We start from the raw sequence: 20275 nt of genomic DNA on the forward strand, positions 1-20275 counted from the left end.
ACCACTCTAACAATCAGAGGTGAAAGGTCAGAGGTCATAACTTATTTCTTCTTCTTCCAAACAGGGAATTGGTGATGTAGCAGGACACAGTGAGGGTTCCTGTTATGAGCTCCTTGACATCAGTGATCCCACCACTCTAACAATCAGAGGTGAAAGGTCAGAGGTCATAACTTATTTCTTCTTCTTCCAAACAGGGAATTGGGGATGTAGCAGGACACAGTGAGGGTTCCTGTTATGAGCTCCTTGACATCAGTGATCCCCACACTCTGACAATCTGAGGTGAAAGGTCAGAGGTCATAACTTATTTCTTATTCCAAACAGGGAATTGGTGATGTAGCAGGACACAGTGAGGGTTCCCGTTATGAGCTCCTTGACATCAGTGATCCCAACACTCTGACAATCTGAGGTGAAAGGTCAGAGGTCATAACTTATTTCTTCTTCCAAACAGGGAATTGGTGATGTAGCAGGACACAGTGAGGGTTCCTGTTATGAGCTCCTTGACATCAGTGATCCCAACACTCTGACAATCTGAGGTGAAAGGTCAGAGGTCATAACTTATTTCTTATTCCAAACAGGGAATTGGTGATGTAGCAGGACACAGTGAGGGTTCCCGTTATGAGCTCCTTGACATCAGTGATCCCAACACTCTGACAATCTGAGGTGAAAGGTCAGAGGTTATAACTTATTTCTTCTTCTTCCAAACAGGGAATTGGGGATGTAGCAGGACACAGTGAGGGTTCCTGTTATGAGCTCCTTGACATCAGTGATCCCACCACTCTGACAATCTGAGGTGAAAGGTCAGAGGTTATAACTTATTTCTTCTTCCAAACAGGGAATTGGTGATGTAGCAGGACACAGTGAGGGTTCCCGTTATGAGCTCCTTGACATCAGTGATCCCACCACTCTGACAATCTGAGGTGAAAGGTCAGAGGTCATAACTTATTTCTTATTCCAAAACAGGGAATTGGGGATGTAGCAGGACACAGTGAGGGTTCCTGTTATGAGCTCCTTGACATCAGTGATCCCAACACTCTAACAATCTGAGGTGAAAGGTCAGAGGTCATAACTTATTTCTTCTTCCAAACAGGGAATTGGTGATGTAGCAGGACACAGTGAGGGTTCCCGTTATGAGCTCCTTGACATCAGTGATCCCAACACTCTGACAATCTGAGGTGAAAGGTCAGAGGTCATAACTTATTTCTTATTCCAAACAGGGAATTGGTGATGTAGCAGGACACAGTGAGGGTTCCCGTTATGAGCTCCTTGACATCAGTGATCTCAACACTCTGACAATCTGAGGTGAAAGGTCAGAGGTCATAACTTATTTCTTCTTCCAAACAGGGAATTGGTGATGTAGCAGGACACAGTGAGGGTTCCCAAGTTATGAGCTCCTTGACATCAGTGATCTCAACACTCTGACAATCTGAGGTGAAAGGTCAGAGGTCATAACTTATTTCTTCTTCCAAACAGGGAATTGGTGATGTAGCAGGACACAGTGAGGGTTCCTGTTATGAGCTCCTTGACATCAGTGATCCCAACACTCTGACAATCTGAGGTGAAAGGTCAGAGGTCATAACTTATTTCTTCTTCTTCCAAACAGGGAATTGGTGATGTAGCAGGACACAGTGAGGGTTCCCAAGTTATGAGCTCCTTGACATCAGTGATCCCAACACTCTGACAATCAGAGGTGAAAGGTCAGAGGTCATAACTTATTTCTTCTTCCAAACAGGGAATTGGTGATGTAGCAGGACACAGTGAGGGTTCCTGTTATGAGCTCCTTGACATCAGTGATCTCAACACTCTGACAATCTGAGGTGAAAGGTCAGAGGTCATAACTTATTTCTTCTTCCAAACAGGGAATTGGTGATGTAGCAGGACACAGTGAGGGTTCCTGTTATGAGCTCCTTGACATCAGTGATCCCAACACTCTGACAATCTGAGGTGAAAGGTCAGAGGTCATAACTTATTTCTTATTCCAAACAGGGAATTGGTGATGTAGCAGGACACAGTGAGGGTTCCCGTTATGAGCTCCTTGACATCAGTGTGATCTCAACACTCTGACAATCTGAGGTGAAAGGTCAGAGGTCATAACTTATTTCTTCTTCCAAACAGGGAATTGGTGATGTAGCAGGACACAGTGAGGGTTCCCGTTATGAGCTCCTTGACATCAGTGATCTCAACACTCTGACAATCTGAGGTGAAAGGTCAGAGGTCATAACTTATTTCTTATTCCAAACAGGGAATTGGTGATGTAGCAGGACACAGTGAGGGTTCCTGTTATGAGCTCCTTGACATCAGTGATCCCAACACTCTGACAATCTGAGGTGAAAGGTCAGAGGTCATAACTTATTTCTTATTCCAAACAGGGAATTGGTGATGTAGCAGGACACAGTGAGGGTTCCTGTTATGAGCTCCTTGACATCAGTGATCCCAACACTCTAACAATCTGAGGTGAAAGGTCAGAGGTTATAACTTATTTCTTCTTCCAAACAGGGAATTGGTGATGTAGCAGGACACAGTGAGGGTTCCCGTTATGAGCTCCTTGACATCAGTGATCCCAACACTCTGACAATCTGAGGTGAAAGGTCAGAGGTCATAACTTATTTCTTATTCCAAACAGGGAATTGGTGATGTAGCAGGACACAGTGAGGGTTCCCGTTATGAGCTCCTTGACATCAGTGATCTCAACACTCTGACAATCTGAGGTGAAAGGTCAGAGGTTATAACTTATTTCTTCTTCCAAACAGGGAATTGGTGATGTAGCAGGACACAGTGAGGGTTCCCGTTATGAGCTCCTTGACATCAGTGATCCCAACACTCTGACAATCTGAGGTGAAAGGTCAGAGGTCATAACTTATTTCTTCTTCCAAACAGGGAATTGGTGATGTAGCAGGACACAGTGAGGGTTCCCATTATGAGCTCCTTGACATCAGTGATCCCAACACTCTGACAATCTGAGGTGAAAGGTCAGAGGTCATAACTTATTTCTTCTTCCAAACAGGGAATTGGTGATGTAGCAGGACACAGTGAGGGTTCCCAATGAGCTCCTTGACATCAGTGATCTCAACACTCTGACAATCTGAGGTGAAAGGTCAGAGGTCATAACTTATTTCTTCTTCCAAACAGGGAATTGGTGATGTAGCAGGACACAGTGAGGGTTCCTGTTATGAGCTCCTTGACATCAGTGATCCCAACACTCTGACAATCTGAGGTGAAAGGTCAGAGGTCATAACTTATTTCTTCTTCCAAACAGGGAATTGGTGATGTAGCAGGACACAGTGAGGGTTCCTGTTATGAGCTCCTTGACATCAGTGATCTCAACACTCTGACAATCTGAGGTGAAAGGTCAGAGGTCATAACTTATTTCTTCTTCTTCCAAACAGGGAATTGGTGATGTAGCAGGACACAGTGAGGGTTCCTGTTATGAGCTCCTTGACATCAGTGATCCCAACACTCTGACAATCTGAGGTGAAAGGTCAGAGGTTATAACTTATTTCTTCTTCTTCCAAACAGGGAATTGGTGATGTAGCAGGACACAGTGAGGGTTCCCGTTATGAGCTCCTTGATATCAGTGATCCCAACACTCTGACAATCAGAGGAGAAAAGCCTGAAGTTACTAATGATTGCTGCGAGGAGCTGGCCAGATTAAAAGAGGTGTAAGTAATAGCTCTCTCCATGCGGGTGTCGACTGCAGATGCCAAATTTCAATTATTTTATTATTATAAAAAAGAAACACAGAAGGAACAAGAAAGAAGCTAACTGAAAAGGTGAGTTTTCAGTTTCTTTCTGAAAACTGGAATTGATGGAGACTCCCTGATGGCTTTAGGGCGTTTGTTCCATTCCCTCGGGCCAGAGACAGAAAAGGTATTTAAACCAGATTCTCTATGTGCCCTAGGCTGACTAAGCAGAGTCTTATCGGAAGAAGATCTCAATTCTCTTCCGGGAGCATAGGCTGAAAGAAGATCACAAAGATTATTAGGGGCATGGCCCTTAGAGCACAAATATGATTCCATATTTGGAATCAGCATGAAAAATGCATTAAAATGAGCACAAACAAGCTGTATTGGGTCAGTGGTTTTTGAAATAGCTCTTGATATTTCGAGAAAATATCTCAAAACGTTTTATGTTAAAACCTATGCCTAGCACTCAACGCATTAAATACCAATATATCAATCAAGTAATGGAAGCGATTAGACCCAAAAAGAAAACACTCCGCCATGTTTGTGTGTTGTTCATTGAATGCAATATACAGACGGCAAAAGAATTAAGGTACCAGTTTTGTTCACCCCCGTGTCATGAGATATAAATCAGCATTCTAAATAAGGCGTGTCCTTGCGTCAAATACCCGTCAAAGTGGGCGCTGACCCGCAAATTTCCTGCGGCACGGGTCTGTGTGACCCGTAAAAATCTAACCAAGCAAACAGAAAATGTTTGTTATTCCACTGGAAAATCTGGTTCACATAATACGTCCAGCTCCCTAAATACACTTTCATTTTACTTTCCCATCAAGTTTTCAACCCGGGTTTTCAACAATCTACATACTGTGATCGCCAAAGCTAATTCTCTCTATTGAAATTTCAAAGGCAAGGGTCCGGGGTCGGACCTGTGAAAATTGGTGAGGAGCCTTAAAATTTCAAGGCCTGATCTAAATGCTCTATTTCGATTAGTTACTCAGATGAGCTTTTAACCAATCAGGGGCACCTTAAAAAGGCAGATTTGCCCAATGGGTTAATTCATGAATCATTTTGATATTTGGTTTGCAGATATCCTAATAGTCAAAAGCGACGCATCAAAGCTGTAACAGAGGAGAATCGTATAGCTGCTGCATGTAGACTAGCTGGGGATAGACTACAAGCATTAAACCAACAGACCAAAGGGTCTACTGTACAAGACATCAGGTTAGTACTCAATGACTTATAATATAGGACTCATATTGCTGCCGTATGTACTCTAGCTGGGATAGACCAACGGACCAAAGGGATCTCAGCTTATGGTACTGAAGGAAGACAAAAAACAACTTTATATGTTTTATATCGTCATTGGGCAGGAAAACCCTATGTACTTGCGGCCTTTGAACATGTTTAAAACAAAACTGCCAAGAGGTTACATAGGAGGTTTTGATTTAAACTTGTTCAGGGGCCAATGACATACAATATTAGCAGAATATAAGACTTGTAAGGATAAAGAAAAATAATGCTGTGCCTCAAAGCGCATGGCAGTTTCAAACTCGGATGCAGAATGTTTTTTTTTTTTTTTTTTTTTGTTTTAATTTTCTAAAACTTAATTTTGAATTAAGATGTCATTTTTAAGTGCTCAAAACTACACAGCATAAAATTTTGATTGATTTACACATTTGAAGTACAAATATCAATTGCTTTATACCTAAACATTTGTGTGTTTTCAGTGACAGGAATCAAGAAACAGAGAAGCAACTGAATCATGTCCAGAAAGAGGTCGCTATGTTAGCAGACAGCCAAGTGCCAAAATGGATACATGAGAATGCAGAACTACAGGGAACATTAATACTGTATGGGGATTATAATCTGAAACTGGCTAGACAGGATTACTTTACTTCTAAACAAAATGAGGTGAGTACGGACCCTGTGAGGTACTCATGACATATGACCATACAGACTACAGGGAACATTAATACTGTATGGGGATTATAATCTGAAACTGGCTAGACAGGATTACTTTACTTCTAAACAAAATGAGGTGAGTACAGACCCTGTGAGGTACTCATGACATATGACCATACAGACTACAGGGAACATTAATACTGTATGGTGATTATAATCTGAAACTGGCTAGACAGGATTACTTTACTTCTAAACAAAATGAGGTGAGTACAGACCCTGTGAGGTACTCATGACATATGACCATACAGACTACAGGGAACATTAATACTGTATGGTGATTATAATCTGAAACTGGCCAGACAGGATTACTTTACTTCTAAACAAAATGAGGTGAGTACGGACCCTGTGCGGTACTCATTACTAATGACCATACAGACTACAGGGAACATTAATACTGTATGGTGATTATAATCTGAAACTGGCTAGACAGGATTACTTTACTTCTAAACAAAATGAGGTGAGTACAGACCCTGTGAGGTACTCATGACATATGACCATACAGACTACAGGGAACATTAATACTGTATGGTGATTATAATCTGAAACTGGCTAGACAGGATTACTTTACTTCTAAACAAAATGAGGTGAGTACAGACCCTGTGAGGTACTCATGACATATGACCATACAGACTACAGGGAACATTAATACTGTATGGTGATTATAATCTGAAACTGGCCAGACAGGATTACTTTACTTCTAAACAAAATGAGGTGAGTATGGACCCTGTGCGGTACTCATTACTAATGACCATACAGAGAAGTGCTACAAAATGAGGTGAGTACAGACCCTGTGAGGTACTCATTACTAATGACCATACAGACTACAGGGAACATTAATACTGTATGGTGATTATAATCTGAAACTGGCCAGACAGGATTACTTTACTTCTAAACAAAATGAGGTGAGTACAGACCCTGTGAGGTACTCATGACATATGACCATACAGACTACAGGGAACATTAATACTGTATGGTGATTATAATCTGAAACTGGCTAGACAGGATTACTTTACTTCTAAACAAAATGAGGTGAGTATGGACCCTGTGCGGTACTCATTACTAATGACCATACAGAGAAGTGCTACAAAATGAGGTGAGTACAGACCCTGTGAGGTACTCATGACATATGACCATACAGACTACAGGAACATTAATACTGTATGGTGATTATAATCTGAAACTGGCTAGACAGGATTACTTTACTTCTAAACAAAATGAGGTGAGTACAGACCCTGTGAGGTACTCATGACATATGACCATACAGACTACAGGGAACATTAATACTGTATGGTGATTATAATCTGAAACTGGCCAGACAGGATTACTTTACTTCTAAACAAAATGAGGTGAGTATGGACCCTGTGCGGTACTCATTACTAATGACCATACAGAGAAGTGCTACAAAATGAGGTGAGTACAGACCCTGTGAGGTACTCATTACTAATGACCATACAGACTACAGGGAACATTAATACTGTATGGTGATTATAATCTGAAACTGGCTAGACAGGATTACTTTACTTCTAAACAAAATGAGGTGAGTACGGACCCTGTGAGGTACTCATTACACATGACCATACAGACTACAGGGAACATTAATACTGTATGGTGATTATAATCTGAAACTGGCCAGACAGGATTACTTTACTTCTAAACAAAATGAGGTGAGTACAGACCCTGTGAGGTACTCATGACATATGACCATACAGACTACAGGGAACATTAATACTGTATGGTGATTATAATCTGAAACTGGCCAGACAGGATTACTTTACTTCTAAACAAAATGAGGTGAGTACAGACCCTGTGAGGTACTCATGACATATGACCATACAGACTACAGGGAACATTAATACTGTATGGTGATTATAATCTGAAACTGGCCAGACAGGATTACTTTACTTCTAAACAAAATGAGGTGAGTACAGACCCTGTGAGGTACTCATGACATGTGACCATACAGACTACAGGGAACATTAATACTGTATGGTGATTATAATCTGAAACTGGCCAGACAGGATTACTTTACTTCTAAACAAAATGAGGTGAGTACAGACCCTGTGAGGTACTCATGACATATGACCATACAGACTACAGGGAACATTAATACTGTATGGTGATTATAATCTGAAACTGGCCAGACAGGATTACTTTACTTCTAAACAAAATGAGGTGAGTACGGACCCTGTGAGGTACTCATTACATGTGACCATACAGACTACAGGGAACATTAATACTGTATGGTGATTATAATCTGAAACTGGCCAGACAGGATTACTTTACTTCTAAACAAAATGAGGTGAGTACGGACCCTGTGCGGTACTCATTACTAATGACCATACAGACTACAGGGAACATTAATACTGTATGGTGATTATAATCTGAAACTGGCTAGACAGGATTACTTTACTTCTAAACAAAATGAGGTGAGTACAGACCCTGTGAGGTACTCATGACATATGACCATACAGACTACAGGGAACATTAATACTGTATGGTGATTATAATCTGAAACTGGCTAGACAGGATTACTTTACTTCTAAACAAAATGAGGTGAGTACAGACCCTGTGAGGTACTCATGACATATGACCATACAGACTACAGGGAACATTAATACTGTATGGTGATTATAATCTGAAACTGGCCAGACAGGATTACTTTACTTCTAAACAAAATGAGGTGAGTATGGACCCTGTGCGGTACTCATTACTAATGACCATACAGAGAAGTGCTACAAAATGAGGTGAGTACAGACCCTGTGAGGTACTCATTACTAATGACCATACAGACTACAGGGAACATTAATACTGTATGGTGATTATAATCTGAAACTGGCCAGACAGGATTACTTTACTTCTAAACAAAATGAGGTGAGTACAGACCCTGTGAGGTACTCATGACATATGACCATACAGACTACAGGGAACATTAATACTGTATGGTGATTATAATCTGAAACTGGCTAGACAGGATTACTTTACTTCTAAACAAAATGAGGTGAGTATGGACCCTGTGCGGTACTCATTACTAATGACCATACAGAGAAGTGCTACAAAATGAGGTGAGTACAGACCCTGTGAGGTACTCATGACATATGACCATACAGACTACAGGGAACATTAATACTGTATGGTGATTATAATCTGAAACTGGCTAGACAGGATTACTTTACTTCTAAACAAAATGAGGTGAGTACAGACCCTGTGAGGTACTCATGACATATGACCATACAGACTACAGGAACATTAATACTGTATGGTGATTATAATCTGAAACTGGCCAGACAGGATTACTTTACTTCTAAACAAAATGAGGTGAGTATGGACCCCAAAGCGGTACTCATTACTAATGACCATACAGAGAAGTGCTACAAAATGAGGTGAGTACAGACCCTGTGAGGTACTCATTACTAATGACCATACAGACTACAGGGAACATTAATACTGTATGGTGATTATAATCTGAAACTGGCTAGACAGGATTACTTTACTTCTAAACAAAATGAGGTGAGTACGGACCCTGTGAGGTACTCATTACACATGACCATACAGACTACAGGGAACATTAATACTGTATGGTGATTATAATCTGAAACTGGCCAGACAGGATTACTTTACTTCTAAACAAAATGAGGTGAGTACAGACCCTGTGAGGTACTCATGACATATGACCATACAGACTACAGGAACATTAATACTGTATGGTGATTATAATCTGAAACTGGCCAGACAGGATTACTTTACTTCTAAACAAAATGAGGTGAGTACAGACCCTGTGAGGTACTCATGACATGTGACCATACAGACTACAGGGAACATTAATACTGTATGGTGATTATAATCTGAAACTGGCCAGACAGGATTACTTTACTTCTAAACAAAATGAGGTGAGTACAGACCCTGTGAGGTACTCATGACATATGACCATACAGACTACAGGGAACATTAATACTGTATGGTGATTATAATCTGAAACTGGCCAGACAGGATTACTTTACTTCTAAACAAAATGAGGTGAGTACGGACCCTGTGAGGTACTCATTACATGTGACCATACAGACTACAGGGAACATTAATACTGTATGGTGATTATAATCTGAAACTGGCCAGACAGGATTACTTTACTTCTAAACAAAATGAGGTGAGTACAGACCCTGTGAGGTACTCATTACTAATGACCATACAGAGAAGTGCTACAAAATGAGGTGAGTGTGGACAGGCCTTATATTAAGTATGCCTGGACCAGGAGCTAAAATGAGCTCCTGGTCCCAAAGATGGCTCCTGGTCCTATAGTTTGTAGTGTAAAATATTGGATGCACCAGGAGCCAAAACTGGGCAACCATGGGGTAAAAAAAGCCTGGGTGCCTGGTTAATATAAGCCTTGAGGTACTCATTACATAATGACTATACAGAGAAGTGCTACAAATGTTGCTCTCATCTCCGGGTCCTGTGGTGTAAAAATAGCAAGTTAATTTTAAAAAATTTGGGATTACGAAAAAAAAGCACAGTGATTTATAGTGCGCTATGCACAGGCACAAAGCCTAGACTTTGGCCCACAAGCCTCAGCACACTTTACTGGTTGTCACTGACCACTATGGCCCCACATCATTCCATAAACCATTAAAAGCAATAATGTGTGATTTGCATAAAAATAGATTCCTATTTAAATGTTAGTTTGCACTTATAGCTACTGATCGCATTGTCCCCTTTTTATTTCGAGCCAAACAAATGAGGTAAAATGAAGAAAATTGGTATTTCATTCCAGCACCTACAATGCGTGTATGTAGCTCACCGATTATTATTATCATGATTATCGGGAGCTTCAATGCAGCTGATGGGATTCAAACAAGACATATAAGACGAATAGTGATATACACACAGCTTATGCGTCAAGTCAACATACAGCGCTGACAATACCTGTATAATCCCGCCAATCGTATTATTTATCATGATTATTGGCGGAGCTACATGCAGCTGATGGGATGTACAAACAAGACATACTACAAAAAGCGATATGCATACAGTTTATACTGTACGTTACTGATTCAATGATTCAATATACACACAAGCAGGCGATGCTTGTGTATTCAGCACTCGATTGGTGAGCTCAGAATAAATGCTAAATTTTACTAGCTTAGTCTTTCACAGGGCATTTATGTACACCAATGGACATTATAATGGTGCAAATAGTAAAAAATTGAGGGCGATGCTGTGGAGCAAATCACACATTATGGCTCCTTTAACAACAACACAAGGAAATGAGTGAATGTTCTTAGTCATCCAGTAGTTTCAAACAGAGTTTTGGAATTAAATCTAATACTGGAACTTACTTTTTGCAACTATTGCGACGTTGCGTCTGGAACCACACAAGGACTTTGCAGCTTCAGTTTTCTCTCCCTCCCCACCCCCACAAAAAAAATGTATATATAAAATATATATATAAAATACAATTTTGTGATCTGTATTTCAGTTGATCAAGCAGTTGATCTCACAGAAAGCACGCAATGATTTCCTGATGATGGCGTATGAGATGGAGGTCAAAGGTCACAAGGAAACACATCGTCTGCTGACAGGGACTGAACAATTACTGGAGAGGAATGTACAAGCCAACCAGGACAGGATGGTATCCTTAATGCTTGTATTGCTGGAGGCCATGGACATCTACATTCAATGGCAACGGAAGCATTAAAAAAAAATGGGGGGGGGGGGTCGGAGGATGAGCATATTTTGTTTCTGTTTTGTTTTCAAAAATTTCAATTTCAGACCATTTTAGCCCCAAATGATATGTGTTTTGCTATTTTGTGGGCCGGTACATGCGAAGCGCGCAAAGTTTTGCTATTTTACGCTATTTTGGCCCTTAACATGATGTTCTTCGATCTATAAAGTCAAAGGTACAGATCAATTATTGCTTTATTTTTTTCTTCTGTCTGCCCCCCCTTGCAAAAATTTAGGGGGTCGTGTCCCCATAGCCCCGCTTCCGCTGTCTAGGTCAACATTAAAAAAGTCCATGTTTTGAGATATTTTTTCAAAATATGAAGAGCTATCTCAAGAACCTCGGAACAAATACTAGGCTTGTTTGTACTCACAGAGGTTGGGCATATGACATATCATACCATAAATACTCAAATGCATTCAACAAAAGCATAATTGTATCTACCGCCGCAGTTTGTCTCACACACATAGCAAATGCACTACGATCAAATAGGTTGCTGACAACATTTGATTGAATGGACTACACTGCGCCATGATTACGGTGAAGGACACTGGTTCAAATCCTTTGTTTGTAGCCAATAAATAATTTCACGCACAACCTCTATTGTAATGCATTCTTCAAGTGAATCTTATTTTGGTAAAAATGTAACATTTTAATAACATTTAAATGCAGGGTTATATTAAAGGTCTTAAAAAAAACATTTTAAAAATGTTTTATGAAAACACTATGTACAACAACATTTCAAAAATGTCAAAATTTCTTGATATTTTCTCAATTTTTCACTTGGTTCAAGATTGCCTGCATGAAATTCCTTTGTTTTCAAACTATTTTGTTACACACGATTTCTTTAACATTTGCCCATAGCACATGATGAATGACCCCGGTATATCAGTACCTCATAGTATACGTAATACTGTAGACAGTAGGGATTTGTTCACCACTAGATTGCAGCAACTTGTCGGTAAGGATATAACATAGACAAAGATTATATGATCCTTCGTCTCTCTTCAAAAAGTATTGTTACACAGAAGGATACACATTGTATTTCAAGAAGAATTTAACACTAAATGAGCAATACGAGGGGGTATCCAAAAGTTTTTGACATCACCCAGAAGTGAAAGAGCTATACCGATGAAATTTTGTCAGTGTAATCACTGGTCCTTATGTACATTATGGTCCAAAAATGTTCTCATAAGTATGTTTTCTTTCTTCACAGGTGGCGCTAGATGGACAGTAGGCGCATAACCTGCAAGATGGTGAAAATTGAGGCATGCAGCGTGATTAAGTTCCTGCATTTGAAGGGTTAGGCCTGAGAAAATCTATGATGAAATGAAAGCAATCTCACGGTGATGATTGCCCATCATATGGCACTATTGCTTTTTGAAAAAGGAATTTCCAAACTGGCCACATGTCCCTCACAGATGAGCCAAGAAGTGGACGTCCATCACTTACGGATGATGTGGCCACAGTGAAAAAACTCAAGAAAGTGGAGGATCTTATCATGAAAAGGTTATGCGCCTACTTCGCATCTAGCGCCACCTGTGAAGAAAGTAAACATACTTATGAGACCATTTTTTTTTTTAATGTACATAAGGACCAGTGATTACACTGACAAAATTTCATCGGTATAGCTCTTTCACTTCTAGGTGATGTCAAAAACCTTTGGATACCCCCTCGTATGTTCCATGGTTGGAAATATTTGCCCATTTGACAGATGCCCTGAAATGTTGCCACTATAGCTAGTAGGGGTGTACCGAATACCAGTACCGTCTGCTCCACAAACAGTACAGAATTTCTACAAGTACTGTAACCGCTGTCAATAACACTGACTGCCGCCACATGGATATTGTGAAATCGGCGATCAGTGTTGGAATATACAGGTACTGTGTGGTATTTTGACAGCATTTATGGAGCAGTTTGGTTAAGAAAATGGTGGGGGTGTTTGTTAGAAGGGGGCATATATTAATAACACATAGATTGGAATATTGCATGCCTGTGCCCTTTAAGCGATCTAATTCAGCTGACGTTAGTACAGCGTTCGTGCCTGGCGAAATCTGAGTGTACACAGAGCGCTCAACTTGTTGACTCCCCGTAGGCAACATCCCACCTTCTATGGTATGGAGGGGGCGCTTTAGAGAGAATGCAGTATACAAGCGTCACCTTCCTGAAGTAATCATTTGACATAACGTTTGTTGCAGGTAATGTGCCTACAGATCAACAGCAGTTGTTCTTGACGTATGGTAATCTCGTAGAGGGCGCCAGGCGATTGGCGCATGATCTCGACACATTACAAGCTACGTTGTCATCTACAACCAGTAGTCAGGATTCAAGGCTTGCAAGTCTGTAAGTGTTATTAGGCTATTAATTAGAGGTTAATAACTGTGCGTCGGTCCAAAAGCAAAATGTTTAGATTTTTCACAATGCCTGACATATTACCGATGCAAAGTTATTAACCTCATTCATAACTGTCACTTTCATCTCTTAACTTTAAAAAATATACCACAATTTTCCTCAAAAATAAACAATTTTTACGTTTTGCCTTTTCAAAAATTGATTAGGCTAAAACAGGAGGACCAATAACAGAAGTGCATATCACAATCTGTGGAAATATGGTAGCACGCAATCCAAATACGGTGGCCAGCGCCCTCGCAGTTTGTTCGACGCACAACACGGCGCGCGCAGAGGTTACTAATATTTACGCTGACGGCCCAGAGGTCCAGTTGTTTATTAGTGACCGCGTTCAGCGTTTTGCCAAATAAATATAAATGATTGGATTGCATGTATCACGTATATTAATGAGGTTATGAATAGGAGTTATTGGGTAAAGCAATTATTATGCATTTGTGTCTATTCCAGCGAGAGGGGCAGGGAGACTTTGTGCTCATGTTAGAGCGGGATTTTTATTTCAATGTCAATGGTCAATGTTTTTTGGCCATTGCAACAGAGTCCCCACAAGGTCTATTTCGACTGCTCAGTACCAGAAGTGGGTAAGTGCAATAGCTGTCCTGTGAACATTTGGCAATTTACACACAGTATATTGTAGTCATCTACACGGCAGGTATTGCACTCACCCACTTTTGGCACTGAGCAGTCGTTTTCTGTTCTTGTTGGAAAATTTACCTTGCTTGAAATTCCATTAAGCAAGCAACTAATTGCATGCTGTCTCAATCTACTCATACAAAACTGTATATGACTGCGTCCCAGATTTATGCTAAATGGATTAAAAGGTTTGTTTTGGGCCAAAGTGATCAGCAACGTTCTGTACAACACAATGACCTTAAAGGTAATATTGCTTTAAAGTGGAACCTCATTAATACAAAATTGTCAGTTAACAGGAATTTGTATTACAAAGTCATAATGAATATATGCTTGGGACTTTTCAGGAATTTTGTGTTAACATATTTTGTTAACGAGTTTCCACTGCGTAATTCTGTGGCTGATTTTTAAGCACTAACTGTATTGTTTTGTCTTATTTCGGGTTTCATCACAGAGAGAGACTTTGTACTGAAGCTAGTTATGATAGTTTCGTTATTTTAAGGGTCTGATAATCTACAGACCCTCATACATTTTTACAGATCTGACCTCAATTGAATACCTAAGTGGAAGAACTTGAGAAGGGCCCACCTCCACCATTTTACAAAAATGAGTTTTATCGTATTAATACCGCCTGTACAGCGTACCGTTGCCATTGAAACATATATAATTTCACATGTTTGTTATAATGTATGTTCTTGTACCAGTATTAAAGATCCTGTGAAGATGAAAACAGTCTGTTTCTAAAACTTTTCCAAATTTTCATTTTTTTTGTTAATATCTCAAAAAAGTGTTGATGGAATTGGGCCCTTCTTCCACTTAGGTTTTTAATTGTAAATTGACTCAAAATACACATTTAGCAGCACCCCTTGAAATATTTGTGACTATTTTTGCATTTTTCTCAAAAAAAATAATAACACACTGGTAACAAAAGTTATGTATATTATAGGGGCAAGGAATTCAGTTACTACACTATAATGTCAGTGACTCAAGACAAGCATACATTATTTATGATAAGAAAATTGATACCACTAGTACGTACCGCATTTCTTAACTTATATAATGAACCACTTATCTTGAATCACTGAAATTTCAGTGAAGTAATTGGATTCATTGCCCTGTAATATATATACATAACATAACTTTTGTTATCAGTGTTTAGTTATTTTTTAAGAAAAATGCAAAATTAGTCACAAAATTTATCAGGGGGTGTAGTACCACCTTAATGTTACACTGGTGCACATTTTGTGACACTTCAGCCTGGTAAATCAACAACAGGTAATGCTAAATATTAGGGATGGATTGATGTTGGTCTTGAGTCCATCTTGCAAACTTTGGTAACAACATTTCGCTAGCCCACAGGATAACATAGCAGTGGGCCTGAATGATTTTCTGCTGTATTTCTAACATGCTGGCTTCCTCAATCTCATTAATGCTCTGCGTGCTAGCCATGCGCTTCAATGGAAAAAGTTCTGAAATATTTTTTCAAAATAGCAAGAGCTATCTTAAGAACTACTGAATCAATACTAGGCTTGTTTGTAATCATTTTAATGCATTTTTCATGCTGATTTCAAATATGGTCATGAAAATTTACATTTCTGAAATTTTTGAATTTCTAACAAATTTTTGAAACTTGTCGTCTGCAGTCGACATCCACGTGAAGAGAGTTAATTATTTGTTCCATTGCTCACTATTTTTTACTTTAAAAAAACGATACTAAAGAATTAGATGATGAGCATTGTTTCTAAATCATTGGGCTATTCCATTTAAAATCCAGACTCATCCTGTGGAAGATTTATATCTAATACAGGGGGAGTGTGAATTTCAAATGGAATGAACACATTAGCAGCTCCATTTGAAACTCACCTCCCTCTACTAAAGAATTAGATGATGAGCATTGTTTCTAAATCATTGGGCTATTCCATTTAAAATCCAGACTCATCCTGTGGAAGATTTATATCTAATACAGGGGAGTGTGAATTTCAAATGGAATGAACATAGCAGCTCCATTTGAAACTCACCCTCCCTCTGTGGAAGATTCAGGTTGAATCTTTCTCAGAGGCTGTGTGACAATCAAATGGAGCTGATAATGACACAATTCAATTGGCTAAACGGTACCCGACTTCATGATACGCCGTAAACAGCACCAAATCGGGCAGTGGGAAAGGTCTTTGTAAATATAATGCTGTCATTAACATGCAATTATGTTGTTGACATCAGAAAAAATTGCAGATGTCGACATAAAATTTGGATTAATAACATTTATCAACATTATTTATGGCACATGGTACTTAACTGTGGAATATATACGATTACGTCTTGGCGTATTTTTATGTTGACATGTTATTGAAACGTTGACAAATTTTTCTGACATGTTGAGTTGTCGACAAGAAAAAAACCATTTCAATTACAGCACTATTGCAAAATTAATAGGTGTAATATTTCAATTGATTCTAATTTAATTTATCTCATTTCAGGGAACAAAATCTCTCTGTTTGCGAGGATATGGTTTACGCAAACAGCGCCACCAAAGATGGACAACCTATAATGAGTCCGCCTCAACTGATTGACGGACTGACACAACTAGACCAGACAATTAAGAACCTTGAGCAGACGATATGCGACATTATTACAGAACACAACAGCAAAACTAAGGTAGGGTTTATTATAGCTGGGAATTTTCACGGGGGTTTAATTTTAGCACTTTTTGCGGTCAAACAAGCAACCGAGAATGTTTAACCCCACAAAAATATTTATTACGCATGGTCATGTGTCTTGAACTAAAGCATGGTAATACCTTCTTGCTTGGCAGAAATATCATCAATTGATTTGAGTCGCATTTGGAAAAACGTAACATCTATCAAGGCACAGTTATTTAACCCCAATACATTTACACATTCATTGAATGACCTTTGAAAATTTGGGTACAAAACCTCATACTCTACAACTTGAGGTCAAATTTTGCACTATGATTGTTTAATTGAGGTTATTGAACTATGCCATTGGGTTGAGGCCATTATGATGAGTTTTTTATCATTTCAAATACCCCAATGTTGTTGCCATGGCGGCCATTACTTGTTCTCAAATTTGATACTCATTTTTTTTCTTCAGAGTTTGAAGTCTGATCCGTTCCTTTCTCGACAACGTCAACTGTTTGTTTACTTCTTTTTGGAACCAAGTCGTCTGCGCAGAGCTGTGAATGAATTAACGCAGCGGCTGGAGGCCCAACTGGTTTCGTAGCCAAGCCAACAGAGGGCACTATTTCCTCTTGGAACCATTTGTCTTCATGGAGCATGAATTAGCAGAAGGAATTGAAGCCCAACTTTGTAGCTAACATACGACATTTTTCTACTGATACCAAGCTGTAAATGAATTAAACAAAGACTCAAAGCCCAACTTGTTTCGTAGCCAATATAGGGCGTAACTTCTTTGTGGAACCAATTGTCTCTATAAATGAGGTGACCTCAATGTTATCAACAGAGGCAAGGGCCTGGTAATCAGGCATGGGACTACGCATTTATGAAAAAATCTGGAAAAGCGCGTAAAATTGGACAAAAACACCTGAAAATGGGCTGAAAATAAATAAAACTGCGGGAATTCCAGTGTTTCCACTGGAAAATCCCATGCCTGGGTAATATTGATATGCTTGAGTGAACACAATGCAACCACTATACTGTTCAATAGCTTTATTATATTGTGATGTGCCGGGAGTTTTAAAAACACAAGCCCTGAACAAAATATGATGTTCGCGCATACTGTCAGGCAAAAAACAATGGAAATTGTGATGATGTGTGCGCATACTGCCAGGCACTGACGTCAGAAGTCAAGTCATCTATAGAGTGGGGGTTCTCAATTATATTTATTCATGGGCTATGGAGGGCCAAAATCATTTCATAGATTTGTGTTTGAGGGCCAAATACATCTTGGTTTGCCATGTTTACTTTTCATTTTAGATCTTTTCATGGGCCAACCACAATTGGTTGGCAGGTCAGATCTGGCCCACAGGCCACCTATTGAGAACCCTGTAGAACATGAGGTTGGGCCACAAAGAATTGAAGCGCAACATGTTTTGTAACTAACATAGAGCATTTTTGACCAATACCAAGCGGTCTCTATAGAGCCACAAATTAATTAAAACAAAAGACTCAAAGCCAGCGTTCGAAATAGGGCCTGGCCGGTAACTTTTCTGACTTGCATCTATTTGCCGTCCCGGCTGGCCGCAGGGTTTTCTTTAACGCACAAAACACGCGTATTTACGCGTTCAGGCACTTTGCTGACTCCTTCAAATCCAAAGTCCCAAAGTCCAACGCGCATACAAAATCTTGAAAACGTCACGCGTTCAGATATTGCAAGATTTGAATAGAGAAACACCCGATATTGTGCATTTATTCACGGCTTTTGGCATTTAGGACCTACTCCCGATATGTAGGGCCCATCACATTTTGTCAGCATTAATCCATGCATGTTTTAGTGATTTGCGAGTAAGGTAGAGTGTCAGTTTGAAATCTTGCAAATTGGGTTCGGGTCCTTTTTTCTGTTTAAAGGATGCACCAAATGTCTTCAATCGGACTTTAATTTTGCACAATTTTCCCTCTCAGGGGTGAACATCCCCTCAGACGCCCCCATGCGTAGTGGATAAACAAGTGACCATTTTCGCTTCTGCTTTCGACTTTTGCCAATTTAGGCCATATTTTTAACACAATTTATAAGCCTAATAGGGAAAACGTGACAAAGAAAGGCTTCATGGACCATCATTTCACAATTTTTGGCTTTTCAACTTAAATTTTACACAGTAATAGTGCCAAAATGGTCCACCAAATCGCTTCAATTAGGTCTTCATTGTGCAAAATTTTCCACGTTCTGAGGGGGGAACAAAAAATTAAATGGCCACTTTCACTTCTGCTTTCGACATTTGACAATAATGTTTAACACAATTTATAGGCAGGCCTCGAATTAAGGATCTGAAGGGGCACAGCAACTTTTTTAGGGCAAGTTGTTAATTGCCTTGGATTTTCACTCAAAAGGCAAGGCAGCACGACAGTTTGTAATATTTCAAGAGGGCATCATGGCAACTGTTGAAAATTTGAGAAGGGCGCCAAGGCAATTTCTCAAAAGTGAAGAAAACACACACAAACATAGATAGATGATTTTATTATGAAAGGGCAGGGCTGGGCCGGGCACCGGCAACAACTTCATTAGAGGGCACGACAAGTGACTGCCTTGGGTAAAGGACATATTTTGAGGGCATTATGGCAGTGGGGATGGGCACCCACGGCAAAATGCTGTGGGTGCCGTGGGTTAATTCGAGGGCTGTTTATAGGCCTACCATAATAGGGAAAACTTGCCGTCCGAAGGCTCCATCATGATCATGTCCATGTACTGCTCATTTCACAAATGTTCTGCTTTTTTAAACTAAAATTTTACACATTAATAGTGCCAAAATGATCCACCAATTTGCTTCAATTAGGTCTTTATTTTTCTTTTAAAATTGCCCCCACCCTTCTGACTGCTTTAGATCCGCCACAGCTCCAAACAGTGACGCAGATTTCTTTTTGACTTGGGGGGTGAAAAAAATGTCTTGAAGTATAGTGAATCCAGGCTTTATCCAGCACCTTTTGGTGAAAGAATACTAGTAAGTTTATGGTACAAAACATTTTGCCACTGTTGAAATATGGTGCAAAAGTGGAATAAATTGTGCTAAGCGGGCAAAAATGTGCACTTTTTGGGCTAAAATGGCCAAATATGAGGTTAATTTGGTAAGAAACATGTCGATATAGGGAGAAAACCCACATACAGGCGTCAACATTGGGGGAATGATTGTATGGTCCACCCCTGGCAAAATATTGGGGAGATTTCTCCCCCCCCGGATCTCGCCTATGGCCAGGGTCTT

General features: G+C 39.7%; 1 protein-coding gene across 1 annotated transcript in view; it reads left to right on the plus strand.

The window, feature by feature from the left end:
* LOC140145418 (HAUS augmin-like complex subunit 3) overlaps positions 1-18697 on the plus strand; it is a 37177-nt gene extending 18480 nt beyond the window's left edge. Inside the window, exons 7-14 of the mRNA XM_072167141.1 lie at positions 3514-3656; positions 4764-4898; positions 5405-5588; positions 11110-11262; positions 12217-12313; positions 13551-13695; positions 16863-17040; positions 17497-18697. Coding sequence (XP_072023242.1) covers positions 3514-3656; positions 4764-4898; positions 5405-5588; positions 11110-11262; positions 12217-12313; positions 13551-13695; positions 16863-17040; positions 17497-17625 — 1164 coding nt within the window. The 3' untranslated portion in view covers positions 17626-18697. The remainder of the gene's footprint in view (positions 1-3513; positions 3657-4763; positions 4899-5404; positions 5589-11109; positions 11263-12216; positions 12314-13550; positions 13696-16862; positions 17041-17496) is intronic.
* The last annotated feature ends 1578 nt before the right edge of the window (positions 18698-20275 follow it).

This window comes from Amphiura filiformis, chromosome 2 (genome assembly GCF_039555335.1).
Source record: "Amphiura filiformis chromosome 2, Afil_fr2py, whole genome shotgun sequence".
Classification (NCBI taxonomy): domain Eukaryota; kingdom Metazoa; phylum Echinodermata; class Ophiuroidea; order Amphilepidida; family Amphiuridae; genus Amphiura; species Amphiura filiformis.